Genomic DNA, 20,028 nt, shown 5'->3' on the forward strand with positions numbered 1-20,028 from the left:
TTCAAGTCAGTTGTCTTTCTAAAGTTAAGCAAAATTAGAGAAAAATATGAAAATCTGACGAATGGCAAATGGGTTTGGTGTTTTACAGAGTTCTATAACTTTGTTTTAGCTAATCAATGAGAGTCTTTGTTCATAGAGTTATACTGGAGATATCTTCTGACATCTAATTGACATTTTCAAAAAATCATGCATGGAGAGAACTAATTTTATGTGTCATATGGTTTCCTTACTCAATTGTAAAGCTACTTTCCTGTAATCTTATAACAAAGAAGTACCTTGTACGCTGCTGCATGTTCTCTCCCCAAACCCCCTTTTGCATGTACCGAGTGTTTATTATTTCAATGTGTTAATGACTCTTTCTGTTGGTGACCCTACTCTCCATATATGGTAAAAAAATCTTTGAAATGACCACTAAAGATTGTGAGAATGTTCTTCAACAAGAATGGCCCTCTCTTAGAAAAGAGCCAATATACATACACAAGTATTTTTCTTTAGCTTGACTCTTAATGTGATGTGATGTCACAGTGTCTGGGCTACTAGAGTGGTTTATTTACACTTTGAATTGCTTTACAATAGTTTTTTTGTATTAACATAAGAAAACAATATCTTTTTAATGGGTTAAGATGACTTTCTGTGCCGTGCTATCCCGATCAAGCTACAATTTACTGCATCGGTGGGATAAAACTGATCTAGATCGGGGGTGATCTTCTCAAAGAGGTGGTCTTTTGGAGAAATCTCACTATTTTAAATAAACCTAATAGTTGTGGTCACCACTAATTACTCTGAGCAGGACTTGGGACTATCCATGATACATACCAAGAAGTGGCACAAGGGTGTGTGGGCTTCATCAAAGCTGGAAGGATGGAAAATGTAGAGAAAAAGGCCAGATAATAAATCAGTGTAGTTAGGTGGCTTAGGGCAAGGGGTTTTTGTACTAAGAGTTAAATGTTTGTTTTAAAGTGGTTGTATGAAATTAGAAAACAGCTTTCTTTCAACTCTTCTTTCAGAAATGGTGGCACTCTCGTCAATGGCTATGCACAGTATCACAGCTCAGTTCAGGTGCATGAGGGCTCAGTCACACGGGCGGCCGTGTTTCTAGACGATAAGACGGCCGCACTGCAGGCGCGGACGACTCTCCGCACCGGCCGGAAATAAGAACATATGGCTGGCAATGGAGCCGGTCATGCAGGGATTCATCCAGAAACACGGTGGATCGGCACCCGTGTGACCAAGCCCTTAGACTGAGCTGTGTTAGCAGACATAACCTACAAACAAGATTAGTTTTCCAATCCCATACAACTCCCTTTAAAAGAGGTGGAATAATATGTATATTATATATAAGGTGCTATGAAGCAAGTATGTTCCAGTTCAAGATTTCTCGTTGTTGTCATTGTAACTTCTTTTTCTTAATAGCTGATACTTGTTTACCAAACATCCTATTAACTCCTTTTACCCTCAAAATAACACTTGTTAAAATCTTCACCACCACCCCACATGCAAAACATTCCTCTAAGTAGATTCTGTGATCCGCAAACCCTGAGTTCCATGTCAAGATAACAAAATCTTCAAACAGTTTTCAACCACTGCTAGAGCTTGCACAAGCCAACTCATTATTTCCTAATTTGCTTCTCAACGTACTGCAGCGTCTTCTGCATTTCGGAATATATTTCAATTTGCTTTGAATGACTTGCAAATTATAGATTTTCTTTGTCTCTTTAGCTGAACCAGTGTTTCCTCCAGTGAACCCTCTTGTGATTGGGAATTATGTAAAATATTCTTGGCATTGTGATAACAAGCGGGTCAATATGGATTGAGCAGCTGTTGTTTCAGTAAATATTTATTAAGAAACATCCATAAAAGCGAACATTGGGGAAATCATAGCACAGGTTCTCATAATGAAGATGGTTACTTGTCTCAGAAAATTAGGAGTTTTGCCTAAACTTTTTCTTAAAGGCCTAGGACTCTCTTGTAGTTGTATACCTGTCATAGAGAAGGCTATCACTCAGCCAGTTGGGAAACTGTCCCTTCTTTAAGCTGCAAAGTCAGAGTTTGGGTTAGGAGCTTTGCAATTTCAGGATCCAGGCCAGCAAACTACATTGTGTCTCAAGTCTTGCAAACCACATTGTGCCTCGAAGCAGCAGATCTTCAGTAGAGCAAACGTTTTTTTTTTACCAAGCCCCGAACATGAGTACTCTATCAATTGCATTCGTTTGAAGAGAAAGCAACCACTCTTGTGTCCATACCCTCACAGATGATAGGCATAGATACCAGCCAATGCATAAGAAGTCACTGTTGGGAGTCCAACCACGAGAGCTGCAACCAATCAGACTTTTATTAGCTATCTGAGCATTTATGTTAATATATCTCTAGGGAATATTATGGTTAGCAATTACATATATGACTTTAATCCACACTTCCTTCTCTATGAAAGACATTTTTTATTTTCTCAGGTAGAAGCACTACCCTCTTACCCACTTCTGTCACCTTAAAAGGCACCCAAGTGTAATTGTTATAGTCTTTAAAAGAGGTATAATAGCTGTCTGTTTCTCATTTAGTTGCCAAATACTATTAAAGAGAAGAAGAGCACACAATAGTTGCAGAAAAATTCAGTCCCTTCCTGTTGCCTAGAGGTCCGGTCTTTCCCAAGATGGCTGGCAGCTCTTACCCAAATCTTCCATGCCGCTATGGGTCTAAGGGAGGTTACTCCCTACCTATGCCCCATCTAGGCGTTGTTCGCTGGGTTGCACTAGCACTTGGATACAATGCTGTGGTGCCTCTGGGGGTGTGTGTGACTGTTAAGTTAATACCTGTTTCGAGAATCGGCCTGACCATTACCTGCTGCATGCTGATAGTTTGCATGCTGATAACACTTGCAATATTTAGTTAGCAGTTCACTTTAGCACTGTCCATGTTCACAGTTGACACAGTTAGTATCAGGGTTGCCATCTCCGGGAGAGTACCATTTTAACTTGGAAATACTAAAAGCTGTCCAAATTGACAATAACTTTACTGCTTACACGTTTTTGGCTCTTGGAGTCATTTGCACCATTCTCTACTTGCAGAAAGATAATTACAGATACTTTCTGGTTCTATCTCTACTTTTGTCTACTTATACAGATGTTCCCTGACCTCCACGGCACACGCTCTTTCTGTCTAAAGGCCCTTTTACACGCAACGATTATCGCTCAACATTCGCTCAAATGGCCGAAAATGAGCGATAATCATTACGTGTAAACACGAGTAGTTGTGCATTTTTCGTTCATTATTCATTCATCTCTGACTTTTAATCCGCATAAAAACCATTGTTTAGCTGTTCGCTTTTCATTTGATTTAAATGACAATCGTTCAGCGATTCGTGGCGAGGGGTTATCGTTTGGCGGGGCGTACTTGCTTGCGTCCAAAAAGGCACAGCAACTGGCTGTCGAGACAAGAAAGCAACTATTTTTACACGCCTTTCTAGTGCTCCACCATTGGCTGGTAAATCATCAGCCGTTCTGACGTACATGGCAGAAGCTACAAAGAGCATTGAAAATACATTCGCCATCTTTTACTAAGGTCATGGCATCTACATCAAGAATTTATCTTTGGGCGCCAGCTGGTTTCGCTACTTCTTCCAACTATAGATTCGTGATTAGTAAATGCTTCAAATGTCAATTCATAAAACTTCTTGTGTTCTATTTACTGAAACCGACCACCTACTGACACGATAACTTTATTCTATGGGTCTGTACGATTACTATGATACCAAGCTTGTATAGTTTTCGTTTTACTGTACTTTTATTTTTTTTCAGACATTTCATTTTTTAAAATTATTTTCTGCCCCCATCTTCTGCGGGCAATACATTTTTTATCCTTTCATTGACATAGTTGTGCAAAGGCTCAGTTTTTGCCAGATCTCCTGTAGTTTACCTTTCTACAATTTTGGAATACATACAACTTTTTGATCGATTTTGATTGCATTTTTTTCTGGGAGACAGGGTGACTGAAAAAGTGCATTTCTGGCGTCTTTTATTTCTTTTTTCAGACTATGTTCACCATGCGGGGTAAATAATGCACTACTTTGATAGATCAGACTTTTACGGTCGCGGCAATACCAAATATGTATTTTTGTTTTATGATTTCAATTTTTTTATTATAGATATGGCAAAAGGGGGGTGATTTATTACACTTTATTACTTTTTTTTTTACAATTAGTAAAACTTTATTGATCTGATTGAAATTTTTTTTTTAGCCCCCCTGGGGAATCACAACTAGCGTTGCTTTGAACGCTCCTGCAGTATGATGTAATTACATCATACTGTGATTTGATGGGCAGTCTATCAAACCACTCCAAGAGGACAGCTTGATAGGCAGTCTGCTAAGGCAGCCCTGGGGCCTTTCAGAAGGACCCAGCTGACATAACACCTGCACAGCTCCCTGTGATCTCATGCGGGGGGCTGTACGGGACCCCCGAACTATTTAAAGGCTTAATAGCTGGGATCGGCTGCGGTTGTTGTCTATAGTAGGCCAAGACCTCTGCTCAGTCTCATTGTCTTTCATGCTCTTATTACACAAACTCACCAAAGATGCCAAACACAGAGCTATGTGGAAATACCTCAATGCTACCTACAGAAGCTGCAGTACAACACTTTTATATCCACAATGTTCACTGTCTAGTAAGCATAGGGCAACTTCCAACCAAGACCTACTTCTTCAGCCGGATGGCATGCAGGAATACTATTGATGTCATCAACTAACACAAGAATGGCAACACCACTGAAACGGTTTGCCAGCTCCAACCATCGGCCATGCGATGCCAGGACTCTGTGGCTACATGGCATAAGGCATGCAATACAGTACTAATCAACTTAATCAAATCCCATTACTGCATACTAAATAAACAAATTCTTGTGATCTTTAGTTATATTTAATATATGTTCTCTTTTTAAGCCTGTTAAATGATAAATGTAAATTCTTTAATAAAATGATTTAAATTACATGCAAATGAAGATGATAAAGTGTTAATGGACATTAGTGTCCATTACCACTTTATGCAAAATGATTGCTAAAACATTCAACCCTTCAATCATTTGAAAAATTATCTTTGCGTGTAAATGGGCCCCAACAGTGCAAAACATAGCACTTGCAATTTTGTTAGGGGACAAGTATGTGTCACTGTTATTCACCAACTTACATACTACAGAACACCATCCCTAGATTACAACATCATACTGTATAACAGATATCATTTTGGTATCTTCTCAGTTAATCTTCAGATTTATATCAGCCCCTTTTGCTCTGTTATGGACATTTAAAATTCTGCTTTTTAAAAAAAATGATACTGATTACATTTATTAGCGCAAGTTTTTATTGCCTTACTAACAAAAGTTCACAGAGTTGTACTTAGATTTTCCGTCACCTGGTGTAGTGATTCAGCTTGTGTCCTTTTACCCTGTATCTTAATTATCTGGCCAAAGCAGAATGTCTCATTAGCACCCCTGGCCATCAACACCCGAGGCAGGTGCCTCACAAGACATTCCCTAGTTACACTATCTATGGAAGTACATAAGCAATGTCTGTCTCCTATTAAATGTCATTCCTAGGTTTCTGCAAATAGCTACTTCTGGAGCTTGGAGCCCAAACCCTTCTGATATATAAAAAGTGTGTTATAAATCGTGACATGGCACATATTTTCAAAAGGACACAGGTACAGCAAGATGACTGGGGAAGGCTATGGTAAACCACCCCACAAAAACAGTCTGCCAAGAAAACGACACAATGTGATGTCACCCGAGGAGTCAGACATGACTCGGTGATTGCACCTGGGGACTTTACCTTTCTGCACTACTATGTGTGTGCTTGTATTACCTTTCTGAGATATTACCTTTAATTGGGGTCTCCAGCACTATCATTTACAATGTTTCGAAGATCACTCCACTTCTGAAGCTCTATGTAAACTTTTTGTCACAAACCATATTTTTGGCAGGATCTAACCACATTCTAGTGTGTATGGGGGCTGGTAGACAAGCCTTAATGTTCATTCCCAGAGTCTAAGTGGGAATAACTGTGTTGAGTTGTATTTGATTGATTTCTTCCTGTATTCTCCAATTATTATTTACATAGAAGGATAAATTTATTTAAGGGAGAGAGGTCTGGTCTGGACGCAATCTGATCTCCTGGAGGATTTGTGGAGCCATACTCTGGGCTACAGCAGGAGAATGCTGAGTGTTTTGCAACGGTTCTACGGAGGTGTCCGTTTCCTGCCAAGTGTCTATATTCTAACCACCAAACTTAAAGTGCCTCAGTGTAAGAAGACATATATTATAAACTCAGTCCATACCCAGGGGCATGTAACGGGGGTGCAGAATTAGCAATCAGACCCAGGTCTGGTGTGTGAGGGGGCCCAAAGCCTCACCTGATATAGAATGCTAAATTGTACGAGGGTGAGTAAAAAATTATCCGCACTCTGGCTGTAGAATGTATTTTAATCAACTTTCAGAAAATACATCTTTCATGCAAATCACAAGTGGGGCAGCAATTTTTCTTGCACTGCAATCACAAATGAATTGACATAACATGTTCAAACCTGCACAGCGGTGACTGGGGAGAGCGATCTACAAAGGAAAGCGTTCATAAGACCAGCAGAATTTTTAAGGGAATTGGAGTGCAGATAATTTTTGACTCACCCTCATATAGACATCGGTCCTCAGGAGCTAAAAGGTACACCTCTGTATATATCCACTTGTGGCATTAATTATTGACCAGTTTAGGGTAGTCTTGTTCTTATTCTCTGAGATGTGCATATTCATTACTTGTATATCTGTATGCGTTGCTATCACAGCGCCCTTCAGATGTGGCTAAAATATATTTTGTATTTACAGAGATGAAGGTAAATGTGTGGAGGGAATATTGGAAATCTTTGATATGCTGCTAGCTACAACTTCAAGATTTAGAGAGTTAAAACTCCAACACAGAGAATATCTCTGCCTGAAGGTCCTCATCCTGCTTAATTCCAGTGAGTAGTTGTAGACTGCTAGTACATGGATTATCCCTATGTTATATAGGGCCTTTCATGGAACTGGTACTAATATTCCGGTGTCTAATGTGTCCAACTCATCAACTAGGTACAAAGGTGTTTTGGGTCAAATGTTTTTCTCCCTTCCTTGGTTGGTATGATGCCACTTTTAAAACAGTGATATTTCAGGTATAAAGGATGTCTGTAACTAGCCTTTGATATAAAGGGGTTACCTGGGATTAGAACAGAATGCCTGCTTTCTAACAGAAACACCCCCCGACCATGGTTTGTGTCTGGTATTGTCACTCAGTTCCATTGACATGCATGGGGATAAAAGCTGCAATGTTACACAGACTTAATCTTTCTTCTGTAAGGGCTCTAGGTATATCTGGTCACTTGTTAAGAGCATATGTACCATAGAGGCAGACCCTGAAGCTGCTATGGGGCCCATTAAAAGAGAGGGGCCCAGTGGTGTTTGGTTCTACCCCTTTTCTACGGGATGCCTTGAATCAGTGGAGGACTTCCCTCTCCAGAGAAATTGAATTACTAAGGGGTTGGAAAATGTATTAAGAGTCACGGAAAGGGTCTGCAAGGAAGAACAAACTCCAGACCCTTCTGTCCTGGGTGTGAAGATCCAGCACTGCACTAGCCAATCAGAGCAATGCGCTTCCCTTGCACAGTATGCATCAGGAAGATATGGAAGCGGTGTGGCCTTCTTGGTTTGTCTGGGACTGGATTGTAACTTTAAGTTGGGGCCCTATAGCAGATTTTACATTATGGATCAGGAGCTTTATGTTGCGTCTTGGGTGGTCTTCTAGGTGTAGAAGGCAAAATTTCCATGTATTCTATTGTATAGAGCTGCTTCATGGTATCCTTCAAAGGAAACCATGGGGGAAATTTACTAAGCCTGCCATCTTTGACACTGGCCTTAGTATGATTTTCCCCAGTGCATGGTCCTCTGAATACATGAAAAGGCTTCTTCATGTATTTAGTGCACCCCCAGCAGCTCCAACCTGGCATACATTTCTAGCATAGCTTACTTCAGTTTCTGGCAGAAATTATAAATAAATCTGTCGATTCGGGTGGCCACACCTCCTCCTGACAAGTCACTCACACTTCCCCCAAAAGTAGCGAGGCTGGAGCAGAAAGTTGAAAAGTTGCCATATTTTGTGACTTTTCTATACCAGTTTTATGGCATACAGCCTTCTTAAATGTCCCCAATGTTTTTATACAAGGATATCAACATACATTAGTAGTTCATTGTACAATTTGCTTTGTGTTACCTACAGACATGTTTCCACTGTCGACTTCAGAGGAGGAGTCTGAAAGCAGTCGCAAGTTGCACCAGTTATTGAATACTGTCACTGATGGACTTGTCTGGGTCATTGCCAAGAGTGGAATCCCCTTCCGTCAACAGTCCACGCGGCTGGCTAATTTACTGATGCTTCTATCACATGTTAGACATGCCAGGTATGTACAAAATGCAGACTAATCCAGAAAAAAGGCACAGCTATTAATATGCTATACAATAGAACAGATTGTATCATAGTAATACCGTAGGAGTTGCTGAAGTCACAATCAGACCTGTTACCTGTAGCCTGTATGGGAGAAGGCTCATTTTGGTTTTCCTTTTTCATAGAAATATTTTGTTAACAACGGGGGTTATTTCAACACAAAGCCAAAGGATGGCTCCTGACTGGTCAGTCATTTCTTTTCATAGGTTGTTGTAATAATACATGATAGTCACTTATATTAATTGGCATCCATATACAGTAATACACAGAGAGCTCAAGTCTGCCACAGCAACATGTTCCTATAGCTATACCAATGATAGATGGTTGGTTGGGGTCTAACTACTTGGCCCCATTGATCACAAGAGCAAATCATTCTCATGATCGCAGAGGTTCCAGCGGTCAGATCCCACTGTTAAAGGACTTTTCCAGGCAAACTGTATTGATTACCTATCCTGAGGATAGGTTATCAATAGTTGATCGGCTGGGGATCACCATTTGGAATCCAGCCGAACAGCAACATTGATGATATACAATGGGGTAGTGGTCTCCAACTTCCAGCTCTCCTCACAATATTCACTAAAACCCTGCTTAACTGAAAATTTTGTTTCCTGCAGTTTATAGTTAGCACATAATGGGCTAAGGTTTCTACCCCTAGATTAGAGCAGAGGAGACATTAATTGGCAGCATCCAGTCACATTCTAAGACAGCCTATAAACAGTCCAACCAAGGAAGAGGGGTAAGATTATCTATTCAATATTCAAGTTTTCTGGCAAAATGTGCAGGAAAACTGTCTTACATGCCTTGTGACACATTTCTATGTGCTTTTAGACACTTTCTCTGTTTTGAAAAGGGGCATAGCTTCATGAAAATTGGGTATGGCCTAAACACAAACTAAGTGCCAACTAATAGGTGGTATAAATGTAAAAGGAATGTGTCGTCAGACGTATGATATAAATCATATTTTTATGTTAGACTTATTTTTTAAGAAGCTTTCGTGATTTTTTTTTCTTTTAGATTTCCGATCACAATCTGTATATATTTTTTTTAAATCTTAAGATCCTGCACTTCTCACACTGAGCCTAAAACTAACGTGTGACTTCCTGACATCTGTAGAGAAAGCTTTGCAGCAATCGTCCCACTAAGGCTGGTTTCACACAGTCGAGGAACTCGCATGAGATCTCGTATAAATATACATAAGGGATAAAAAAAATCGCTGCAAATCCTATCTTTTCGCATTCCTTGAAACGCATCGCCTATTATCTTCAAAGGGACAGTAAAACATTGGACAGAGTGCGATGCAAGGATTTCTGTTGAAAACAATAGAAAACACTTGGTGATCCTCTAACGCAGCATGCAAGTTAATGGGTCCATTGTGTGAATGGCCCATGAAGCTGCCGTAAAGTATATCTCTAAATGCTGTTAATTGTAGCTGAAGAAAGATTGTCGCCCTCATCAAAACGCTAATGACCACTTGTCTGTCATTCTGTGTGTGTTGTGTGCGTTATATGCAGAGCCTGATAGCACCTGTGATGTCAGTTACGGGCTCTTATCTCCACCCCTTGATCACATGACGGTGATGTCATTTTTCCTCCTTGTGCATTGATTGAGGGATTATGGGTGGACTACATCCCCCACAAAACCCTGCAACCTCAGTTGCTATGGATACAGCAGTACTCAGTCTGGCAGTTTGTAGCTTGTTGTGAGACAACAGCACACCCGTGTGAAGACTCCAATAAATGGCACCTCACAAATTTACACATTCATAGATAGCAGTGCATATTAATCAACAACATTGAAGCATAGTCTTTCACCCCTATCTTCACATCTCCTGAACATGATCTCATGCCATCTCAAGTGCTAATGCCGCCGACACCAGTCCAGCCTTCATCTAGTCGTGAAACATTGTCCACTGTTGAAAAAAAACGTTGCTGCCGTGCAAACATGTCACCACAGAGGGTTCAACACCACTGTAAAGCTAATACAGCTTACATGATGCAGTGACAAGCCACGATGTCACCTCAACCACCAGCTGAAGTTTGTAAACAAAGAGAAATGGAGCCCTTTACGTGCCTTAGTGAAGTGGATAGCACTTTGGTGTCACTTCTACAAGGGTTGTGTTATATTTGGAGGACAGAGTAGCGTAGTCGATTTTTTTTATTCTATACGCCGAATATAATGGAAATGAACAGAACTCTTGTAAATCGGACACTAATGTGGTACCCATTTCACTAATGGAAGTGAATGGTTCCATTCTTTTCCAAGGCTACATTAGACAAAAAGAAAAACAGTATTGTTCTTAAGACCCAACAGTCCCTCATATATCATTGTATATCATAGACAGACCATCTAGGGCTAGCAGATGATCCTGACAATTGAGAGAGCAAAATTTTTTGGGCTTCGAATGTGCTGGTTTAACCAATCCAGATTCACCCACCACTGAACTTCTATCTCTTATGTCTTCCAAACGACCAAACTCAGGAATTCAGACAGAACTCAGGTGGCATAGACAGAACTCAGGAAAACTCACCAACAGGCAAACTCAGCAGGAACTTCAGAGAGAACCGCAGGATAGAGAGACAGACCACATACTCATGAACAGGCATAAACCAAAGACTTGCAAGTGGACAAAACGCTCACGCGCATACCTGCACACCTAGCCAGATGGAATAACTATAGCATGTACAAGGCATTTGCTCATATTTTGGCCAAGATACTTAAGCCCGTGAGTCCACTTCACAGGTCCTCATTGTGTCACGGGTCCCTACTCTAACGAGACAACTAATCCCAGGAAACCTGCCTGCATGCAGGGCAATTGCCCCAACAGGGAAGACCTTGCGTTGGAACCTAGGGACCTACCTCATCCTAGATGATAAAGAATCCACAGCAAGACACAGTTCACGCCACATGAATGGAAACCTGCACAGACATGCAGAACATGATGCTGATCAAAACACTGAAGATGCCAAAACTTGTACAAACATGCAGGAACACAACACTGTTCACACTGAAGATACTGAAAGCTGCACTGGCACACTGGAACATCACACGATTCACACTGAACACAACAAACAAACAGAGGACAGACCAGCAGCCACAGCAGAGGAGCTGGTATATATGATCAGCAGACTTTGGGGATTGGCTGGCTGGGGAAATCCACACCCAGCCAGCCCAATCAACTACACTTGTGGAGCTGAGCTGCTGGGAAACCCTGTAGAACAACAGATCCCAGCAGAATGCTCTAAGATTATCAAAGTAGACAAGATTACTGGTGGAATGTCCAAGGACTGGTGATTTTTGTCCCAAGCCTCAAGAATATTGTGAGGTAACTTTTATGGGTGCTCTGCTGGAAGTCTGAAGACAATGGATTAAACAATTCATCTCATGTGTTATATTCTTGATTCTGTTACTGGAAAGAGTAAAGGGGGCTTTACACAGAACAACTATCATCCCAATAACTGCGCAATTCAGCAAATATAAGTGAGTAAACACGGCCAACAATAGGGAGACGAGCAATAACTTGCTTGCTAATTGTTTCTTTTTGGCTCAGCTAAAAACAGAATGCTGTCTTGGGTTTTCAGAGGTATCCTCAGATATTTCCTCTGAGGCAGGAGAATTAGTATGGAGGTAGACATCAGTAAGATTGATTGTATAAGTGAGGAATTCGCCCATTTGGAGGATTAATATAAATGAATATACACAACAATGGGGGAAAAGTTGGATTGATTACCAGGCACCACTTGTTCCTTACTTTGGGGACTACAAAACGTCTTGTGAAGACCCCCTCTTAGTGTTGACTAGAAGGAACTTCTTCCAGGGCTCCCTTGTGCAGAAACACCTGTAAATGAGGACCGACTTGGGAGATAGTCTTCATCTAGGAAGAAACTATCTGACATTGGATGTCTTACTAGAAGAGGTAAAAGCAATCCTCTTATTCTCATTCAAATTCTTTAGAATAGTCTGCAGCTGAGGACGAAAAAGACTTTCTGGATGAGAAGGTAGCATGCAAAAATTATGTTTGGATGGGAGATCAGCAGATCATTGAGCTATAAAGCTCTTCTTGTGGGACTACTTAGTGTCATATTTCTAGAGTTCATCTTTAGGTAGTCAAGTAGAACTTCCACCGAAGAATTCTGCTGCAGTTTTCATTAATGGGATTTTTTCTAGAATTTGGCTTAGCAAGATCCTTAAGGCCCTGACAACTGGAAGAAAAGATAAAGCGGTTTTGCACACCGCAGAATAAGCATTCTTGGACTGGGAATCCACCTTTTTATCCATTAGATCTTTTAGAAGTGAAAACTCTTCTGATGGAAAGACTGATTTTTTTTTTCAAGTTAAGCCACAGTCAGATCAATTTTTGGAGAAAGCTCACAGCCCTCAATTTCCTCACAGTCCAACTTAAAAACTGCCTTAAATCTGACCGAAGTATACGTTTTATCAAGTTTCTTCTGGTCTATCTAAAACCAGCCTACAACTAATGGATAGCTGGGAAAAGATTTGGTTTGACAAGGAGGAAAATAGTAGAGTGCTTTTTTCGTCTTTTCTTTGGAGAGCTTTGTCAGATTCTACTGCCTGCTTCAAGAATTTTGGATACGTTATCTATATGGAAAAAATCTTCTAGAACACTCATATCTGAATTATCAGAAGAAGATTCATCACTGGACAAGGCAGTCAGAGGAAAAAACTGCAAGTGGAGAGGAAACTCTAGCGCTAATACTACGCCTTTTGTCGTAAAGGCTTCATCTGATTAAACATATCTGAAAACTCACCATGGAACCAGGATAAAAATGAGGACCATAATGACAAACCCCCCTGGTGCTGAGTGGGATACTTGACACAGAAGCGAGAGGAGCAGCATTTCAAATATCAAACAAGGACTAGGCAGGGGATCCAAAACCACTTACTAACATAAGACAACCTCTGACAACTTGTAAATGCCCTAAAAGTCGGATCACTCATGCCTGGGGAGCACAGACAAAAACTCAACTAATGTCTCCTCATCCTCAACAGCAGAAAAAAATCCTTGGGGGACATTTTGTAAAAGCTATTGGTGTACAAAAGTCGCAAAGTTGAGCAAGCACCTCTTATGCAAAAGTATTGAGAATTTTCTGCCTGCGCCATCCCCGCCACTCTTTTAGAAAGTGAGCCTACCGGTAGGGTCGTGGCCGCCCCAAACTGACAGATTTATACATAATTTACATCAGAACTTGGTGTACATTTTTATGAAGGTGCACAGATCTACCGCGGTGTGCTCAGTACATGTAGAAGCGTGGGCCTCTTCTTGTATTCAGTACACTGTGCACTTGGGGAAATTTGTATAAAGCTCGGCACAAGAAATGCCAGGTTTAGTAAATTTTCACTACTGTGTCTTCCTTGGTTGGACTAATTTTAAAATATCTTAGCGCTAACCAATTTTATTCTAATTTAATGTTTCTTTTGCTATAATCTACTGGTAGGAACTTTAACCTATTGTGTGCTGCCGGAGGACATCCAGGGAACTTCTATTAGCATAAGTGCTTAGTTGTAGCATGGCTTTGTCCACATTACATTTTATGTCTATAGTAGGCTTATGCACTTGGAACGCTCCCATTGCATGCACCGAATGTATCAATCTAGACCTTCATTTACCTGAAGGAGACCAAAAGTGTCTCCTTTTGGCTCCATTGCAATGGTTAAACATCTGTTATTTTGTGTCTACATCTGCTACAAAGACTTGTGTGTTGTCGTGAAGCAGGTGGTGGTGTTGTGTGTGATGTTGTGTATGGCGTTGCGGTGACAGACGGATGCGGCACATGTAAAAACTGAACTTTACAGAGCTACGGTAATTTTTGACACTCCATAGGAGGGTGGTGATTACTTGAATGTTACACCAAATAACTAACAGCATGTGACACATAGGATTTAACTCTTGGAGGCAGCAAATCGCCTTCACAGCACATTCTGGCCATTGGTCAACACTGTCTCATCTAAATACCTGTAGCTGACTCAATCCGCCCCTTAGGGGCTGCGTCCTTACATTAGGAGCACTTGACATTGTTGTTGCCATAATGTACCTCCAGGTCCTTTCTAACACGACACTTCTTAAAGTATACTGGTCAGGTACTCTGCTGCTCCATGATATCCCACTCATTAGTACCTTAACTCAACACATTACATTAACAAATCCATAACCCCTCCAACAACAGCAGGCCTGCGAACCCTTCAAACACATTCTTTACTGGTGTGCACACCAGTTCACCGATTGATGGTGGCCCCACTTACTATTCAAAGACAGGAGATTCACCTCAACAACACGTGGTCCTCCATCATGCTGTACTTTCGCTGAAACCCTCACTTGGGGGACTAGTCACCCCAGAAGCCAAAGAGTGAAAATTCATGGGTCATTGACTATATGCACCCTGCTCAAACCACGAGGCGCTGGTACAGAGCTCCTCCAGATGCAATTTCTCAGAGTCCTAAGGTATCCCTGCTACTTCAAATGTCTCTGCAGCTGTGAAAGTCTCTGGTGCAGCTTTCTGGTTTTGCCTCTGAAAATCAACCTAGGGACTCCAGCCAACAATGGCCTCCGCCACTTTCGTGTTGTCCTTTGTTAGCCCCAATCCACTATACTAAAGTGCACACTGCTGCTGTCTTTCCCAGTGGTTCCTGATGGTGCAGTGATAATCACTTATATAACAAAGATGGCGGCTAGTAACTCTTGCGAAAGGGGTGGGGCTTCATATCTGCAAATGAATGTTCATATAAATATTCGCATAGGGTCGTGAATATTCTCTCATGCCCTCACATTACCCCCTTACAGTCATCATGACAGACTACTAACAAACCCTGTGTAGTCTGATCTTGCTATCGGTCATCTATCCCACACTTTTTGATAACTTACCTAATTTATGATAGTGAGAAGCAGGGGACAGATGGCAGGGAGTATGAATGCAGGAACAGACTACAGCGTTTGTAGGCTGTAATCATGGAGACACACAGGTCTGCATAAGAGCGGTATACACAAAATGGAAAGCGATTTTTAATTGACCACTTATACAGTTCTGACTATAGATGACAAGGTTACAATGATCTCAGGGTTTATTCATCAGGGAAATATTTAAATTTATTTTAGTAACAAAGGAATGGAGCACCTACTTAGCATGAAGTGTAAGAACGTGGTGCCCGTATATGATCTTCTGCTGGAAATGCTGAACGCACATACTCTGCGAGACCACAGGAAGCAGATGCAACCCGCAAGTTACAGTGCCAAAACACAAACTGACGCTAGAGACGCTGCGGCACCGCCACCTCAATAGTCCAGCACGAATTGGCATAATGTGAAATGCTGTGGTAGAACAAAGCCTGTATCTGTTTACAAGCAGCTCCTCGCAGGAGATGATGGAGACTTGGGTTGCAGAACACAGTGCCTGTTCTGGGAAATGCAAACAGAACGAATGACATTAGGAATACACTTTGTATACTTGCTTTGAAAGGATGAAACTTTTTTTCTAGGGATTCTCAGGTGATTTGCTCAATTTGCATTTTTTTGTATGTATCTAATTGGCAGCACCAAGCCTTATAATTATGTCTGCACTGTGTATTGTGATGTGACGCTACAAGTTTGAAGAATAAGGTATGCCCACTTGTGGCTGCTTGCTGCAGTAGCCATTGCTAAGGGGCCCAGCATCCCCTCCTTGATATGAGGATTTATATTTCTAGCACTTACTACCCCTTATGTCCTAGGGATCTTGAGGATGTAAGCCAGCCAAAAGGAGGTGGAAAAGGGGCATTTTGTTTTTACCATGGCACTCCCCTCCTTGGTGTATGCCCCAGGATTTGAACTTTATCATGCAAATGCTTAACCCAGAGGCGTAACCTGAAGCTCCTGGACAGCAAATGCAAAATTTGTACCATGTGCCATTTATAATACTGCTATATTCATGTGTGGCAGAGGGGACATTTGGACCCACTCAGACATCAGGGCCCGGGTGCGACAGCTACCTCTGCACCCCATCAGCACTGATGTGACCAGCTTTTCCCCTTCTGCATTGTTCGTTTTAATTATTTTCTTGATTTGCTGAATCTGTTTGCAAGTTAATGAACTAGTAGTGCAGGTTGCTAGAATTCTCATTAGGCCTTGCAACCTCAAAAAAATCATGTAGAAAAGGAAAGTTCATGCAGCTCCATAGTAAGAAGAATAAAATGCATCTTTATTGGAGACTATTTAAATACAGAGCAACTTGACTCCCCACACGTAAACGCTTTTCACACAGAACTGCCCTTCTCCAGTGAAGAGGCGCTTGAGTGGAGTGGTGGCCGAACATGTGCACTGTCTTTCCATTTAACTCTATGGGACTGCCAGAGATAACGAAGCAGTGGGGGCCTGTGAATAGGTGATAAATGCACATAGTTTAACAGACATATATAAAAAAAAATATATATATAGTATTTTTCTGGATGGCATAAGATTGTATTGAATCTTTATCATGCCAATTTGTGGTACTTAACAGAGTTTAAGTTAACGGGTGGACACATGTGCAAAGACATTTATTTTGTCTCCTCCTCTAATTGGAAATCCATTACAGTGAGTCAGTGTGCTCAAATGAAGTACCACACTTGTGTTTTTGGCAGAAAGCCTTGAAATACCCCAAGACAACCAGCTGAAAGAAATATATCTTTAGAACTGGTAGTGGTAGTAAAAGCATTTTCTCTTGCCAGCGGGTGATACTTTACCTAAACAATAAGGATGCATTATGCTCGGCTTTTTGGAGATTCTAGCAGTCTGTACACTGGAAAGTGACTGACATTTAAAAACAATGCGGTTCATTTTAAACTGGTTTGTAATTGAATGTCTAAAACAGCTGTGACAAATCTACCTCTGTTGTACAGAACAAATGTGCTATTCAGCTGCTTTTTTGGAGAGGGTGGGGGCAACTATAGGAGCAAACATATAAACTAATTTTTTTTAATTGCTTGTCACTTTTAGTAAATGTTGAAGACTAAATTCAAGTTATAAAATGTGGTTGTATATAGTGTATGGTCAATATTATACTTAACAGGATTGTGCCTTTATGATTCTTAAGAGAATGCCCTCCCTTAAACATGATTTTTGTTTTTTTTTAAGCTATTTGTTTAAAAATTCTGTGCTGATTAATTAATTCTTAATATATCTTTATACTGGGCCGAGCTCAGTACTTCTGCTGCAATGCGTTTAAATCCTCTGCAAAGATAACCTGCCTACCTTAAGTCACCACTAGAGGGAGCTCACTGCATACCTTTTTATTACTTGAGTAGAAGGCCCACCGCATACTAGTGTATTTGGGAGCAGTGTGTTAATTCACAAAACACGCAGCCTCAGTAAAGGGCTATGCGCATTGGCATTGGTTTTGTTTTTTAAATGGACTGCTGATCCATGTGAAAAGACTCATCACAAGTACTATTCCTGTCCATATCCTTAACTAGAAATTGGACATGCTAATGCTGTGTCCAATGCAAGTTACGCTTGAGCCTCTCGGACACAATGCAAAATACATGGCTATTGTGCACCAAGCCTAAGCTGCATACAGTAAGCTCCCTCTAGTGGTGGCTGCAGGCATGCAGAATGTTATCCTTTAACTTTGCTTATGCAGTTGATTTGCGCCTTCATCAGAAAAATTATGACTGCTATACAGATGTAACTTAATTGGTACAGATCTTGATATAGTTAGGAAAAATACAAGTGTTCTTTAAGCGTGTACTTTAAATGACGATCCAGTTTGGAGCGTTAACCATTGCACTAGAAAACTGTATTATAAGCGATCTCACTATATAAAATCATTATAATTGCTCCCATCACAAGCAGAAGTAACTAGGTTTGAAAGTCTTCTGCCATATTCCTGCAGGCGCTGCTTATAGCAGTCTCTCTGTGAAATTGTGTGATGCCTGCCACAACACCCCTGAGATACTTGTAATGGGAGCAATTCTGAGAAGAGTATTTCTTGTAAAACAATTGTTTAATACTGTAGTGAAATGACTGCAAAAGCTGGGATTAATTTTAACCTTCAAGCTGTTTTTCAATCTATGAATTGCTACCGATAATTTGGGTAACTGGATGTGTGTGTTGTGTAAAGACATTAAAAGCTTTTTGTCTGAATTTGTCTTAAGCTTTTTAGTTTTAAATATTTTAGATTTTCTTCTAGCCGTTTCCTTAAAAAAAAAAAAAAGTGTCCACAAGTTCAACTAGTAAGACAAAGACTCGAGGAACCAGTGAGCTGGCGCCTGCCGCATCATACTGAGGTATTTAATCCTGCCAGTAAAACTGGAGATGAATTTTAACCAACCTTTCTTTGAACTACAATATGTTGAAGTCATCTGTAGGCTACTGGAGGTTTCTGTAACAACTAATAACACCTATGTGAACCAAAATCTTTGCTTGCTGTCAGTGGATGGAAACATCACTGAGTGAAAGCAGGATAAGAACATGATTTCTTTCTAGGCTGTAGAGGATTTATTACAATGCATCTGTGACAGTGATACTGTGAGTTCTTGCATAACTTACTATATTGCATAATTAAAGCTGTTTTCCCCATTAAAGGAGATGTCCCGCGCCGAAACGGGTTTTTTTTTTTTTTTAAACCCCCCCCCCCGTTCGGCGCGAGACAACCCCGATGCAGGGGTTAAAAAAACCACCCGCACAGCGCTTACCTGAATCCCGGCGGTCCGGCGTCTTCATACTCACCTGCTGAAGATGGCCGCCGGGATCCTCTGTCTTCATGGACCGCAGGGCTTCTGTGCGGTCCATTGCCGATTCCAGCCTCCTGATTGGCTGGAATCGGCACGTGACGGGGCGGAGCTACACGGAGCTACACGGAGCCCCATAGAGAAGAGGAGAAGACCCGGACTGCGCAAGCGCGGCTAATTTGGCCATCGGAGGGCGAAAATTAGTCGGCACCATGGAGACGAGGACGCCAGCAACGGAGCAGGTAAGTATAAAACTTTTTATAACTTCTGTATGGCTCATAATTAATGCACAATGTACATTACAAAGTGCATTATTATGGCCATGCAGAAGTGTATAGACCCACTTGCTGCCTCGGGACAACCCCTTTAAAGACATTTAACTACCATTCACAAGATAGAAGATAAATGTCTGATCACTGGAGCTCTGACCCCCAGCATTCGCAAGATCAGTGTACCCAAATAACCCATGTTAGGGATTTCTTAGTGTTTCAATGTCGGATTTTGCTCACATTCTGTTTCTCTTCCATATGGGATGCCATCTGCAGTGCTTTGTATCATTTTTCAACATCCATCCGCTTGTTGCCTACATTACCCATTTAATCACCTATATACACCGCACAACTACCATGCTCCCCTAGATCATTTCCGTTATTCAGCGAGTACGCGTACCTTTGCTAGGAATAACTATTTTATAAAAACCTTTGAGACTACGCTCAGCATTCCATCAGGGCAGACAAACAAGCAAGCCTTACACAGCACCCAGCCATTTCCCAGTACAATGAAACACATAAGGGTTCTTATTTTGCTAGGGGAGAGAGGCTATAA

General features: G+C 41.1%; 1 protein-coding gene across 1 annotated transcript in view; it reads left to right on the forward strand.

Moving 5' to 3' along the window:
• Positions 1–16,118, forward strand: part of ESR2 (estrogen receptor 2) — a 45,540-nt gene extending 29,422 nt beyond the window's left edge. Inside the window, exons 7-9 of the mRNA XM_066605819.1 lie at positions 6,861–6,994; positions 8,284–8,464; positions 15,617–16,118. Of these exons, the coding sequence (XP_066461916.1) occupies positions 6,861–6,994; positions 8,284–8,464; positions 15,617–15,800 (499 nt within the window). The 3' untranslated portion in view covers positions 15,801–16,118. The remainder of the gene's footprint in view (positions 1–6,860; positions 6,995–8,283; positions 8,465–15,616) is intronic.
• Positions 16,119–20,028: the final 3,910 nt, after the last annotated feature.

This window comes from Eleutherodactylus coqui, chromosome 6 (genome assembly GCF_035609145.1).
Source record: "Eleutherodactylus coqui strain aEleCoq1 chromosome 6, aEleCoq1.hap1, whole genome shotgun sequence".
Classification (NCBI taxonomy): domain Eukaryota; kingdom Metazoa; phylum Chordata; class Amphibia; order Anura; family Eleutherodactylidae; genus Eleutherodactylus; species Eleutherodactylus coqui.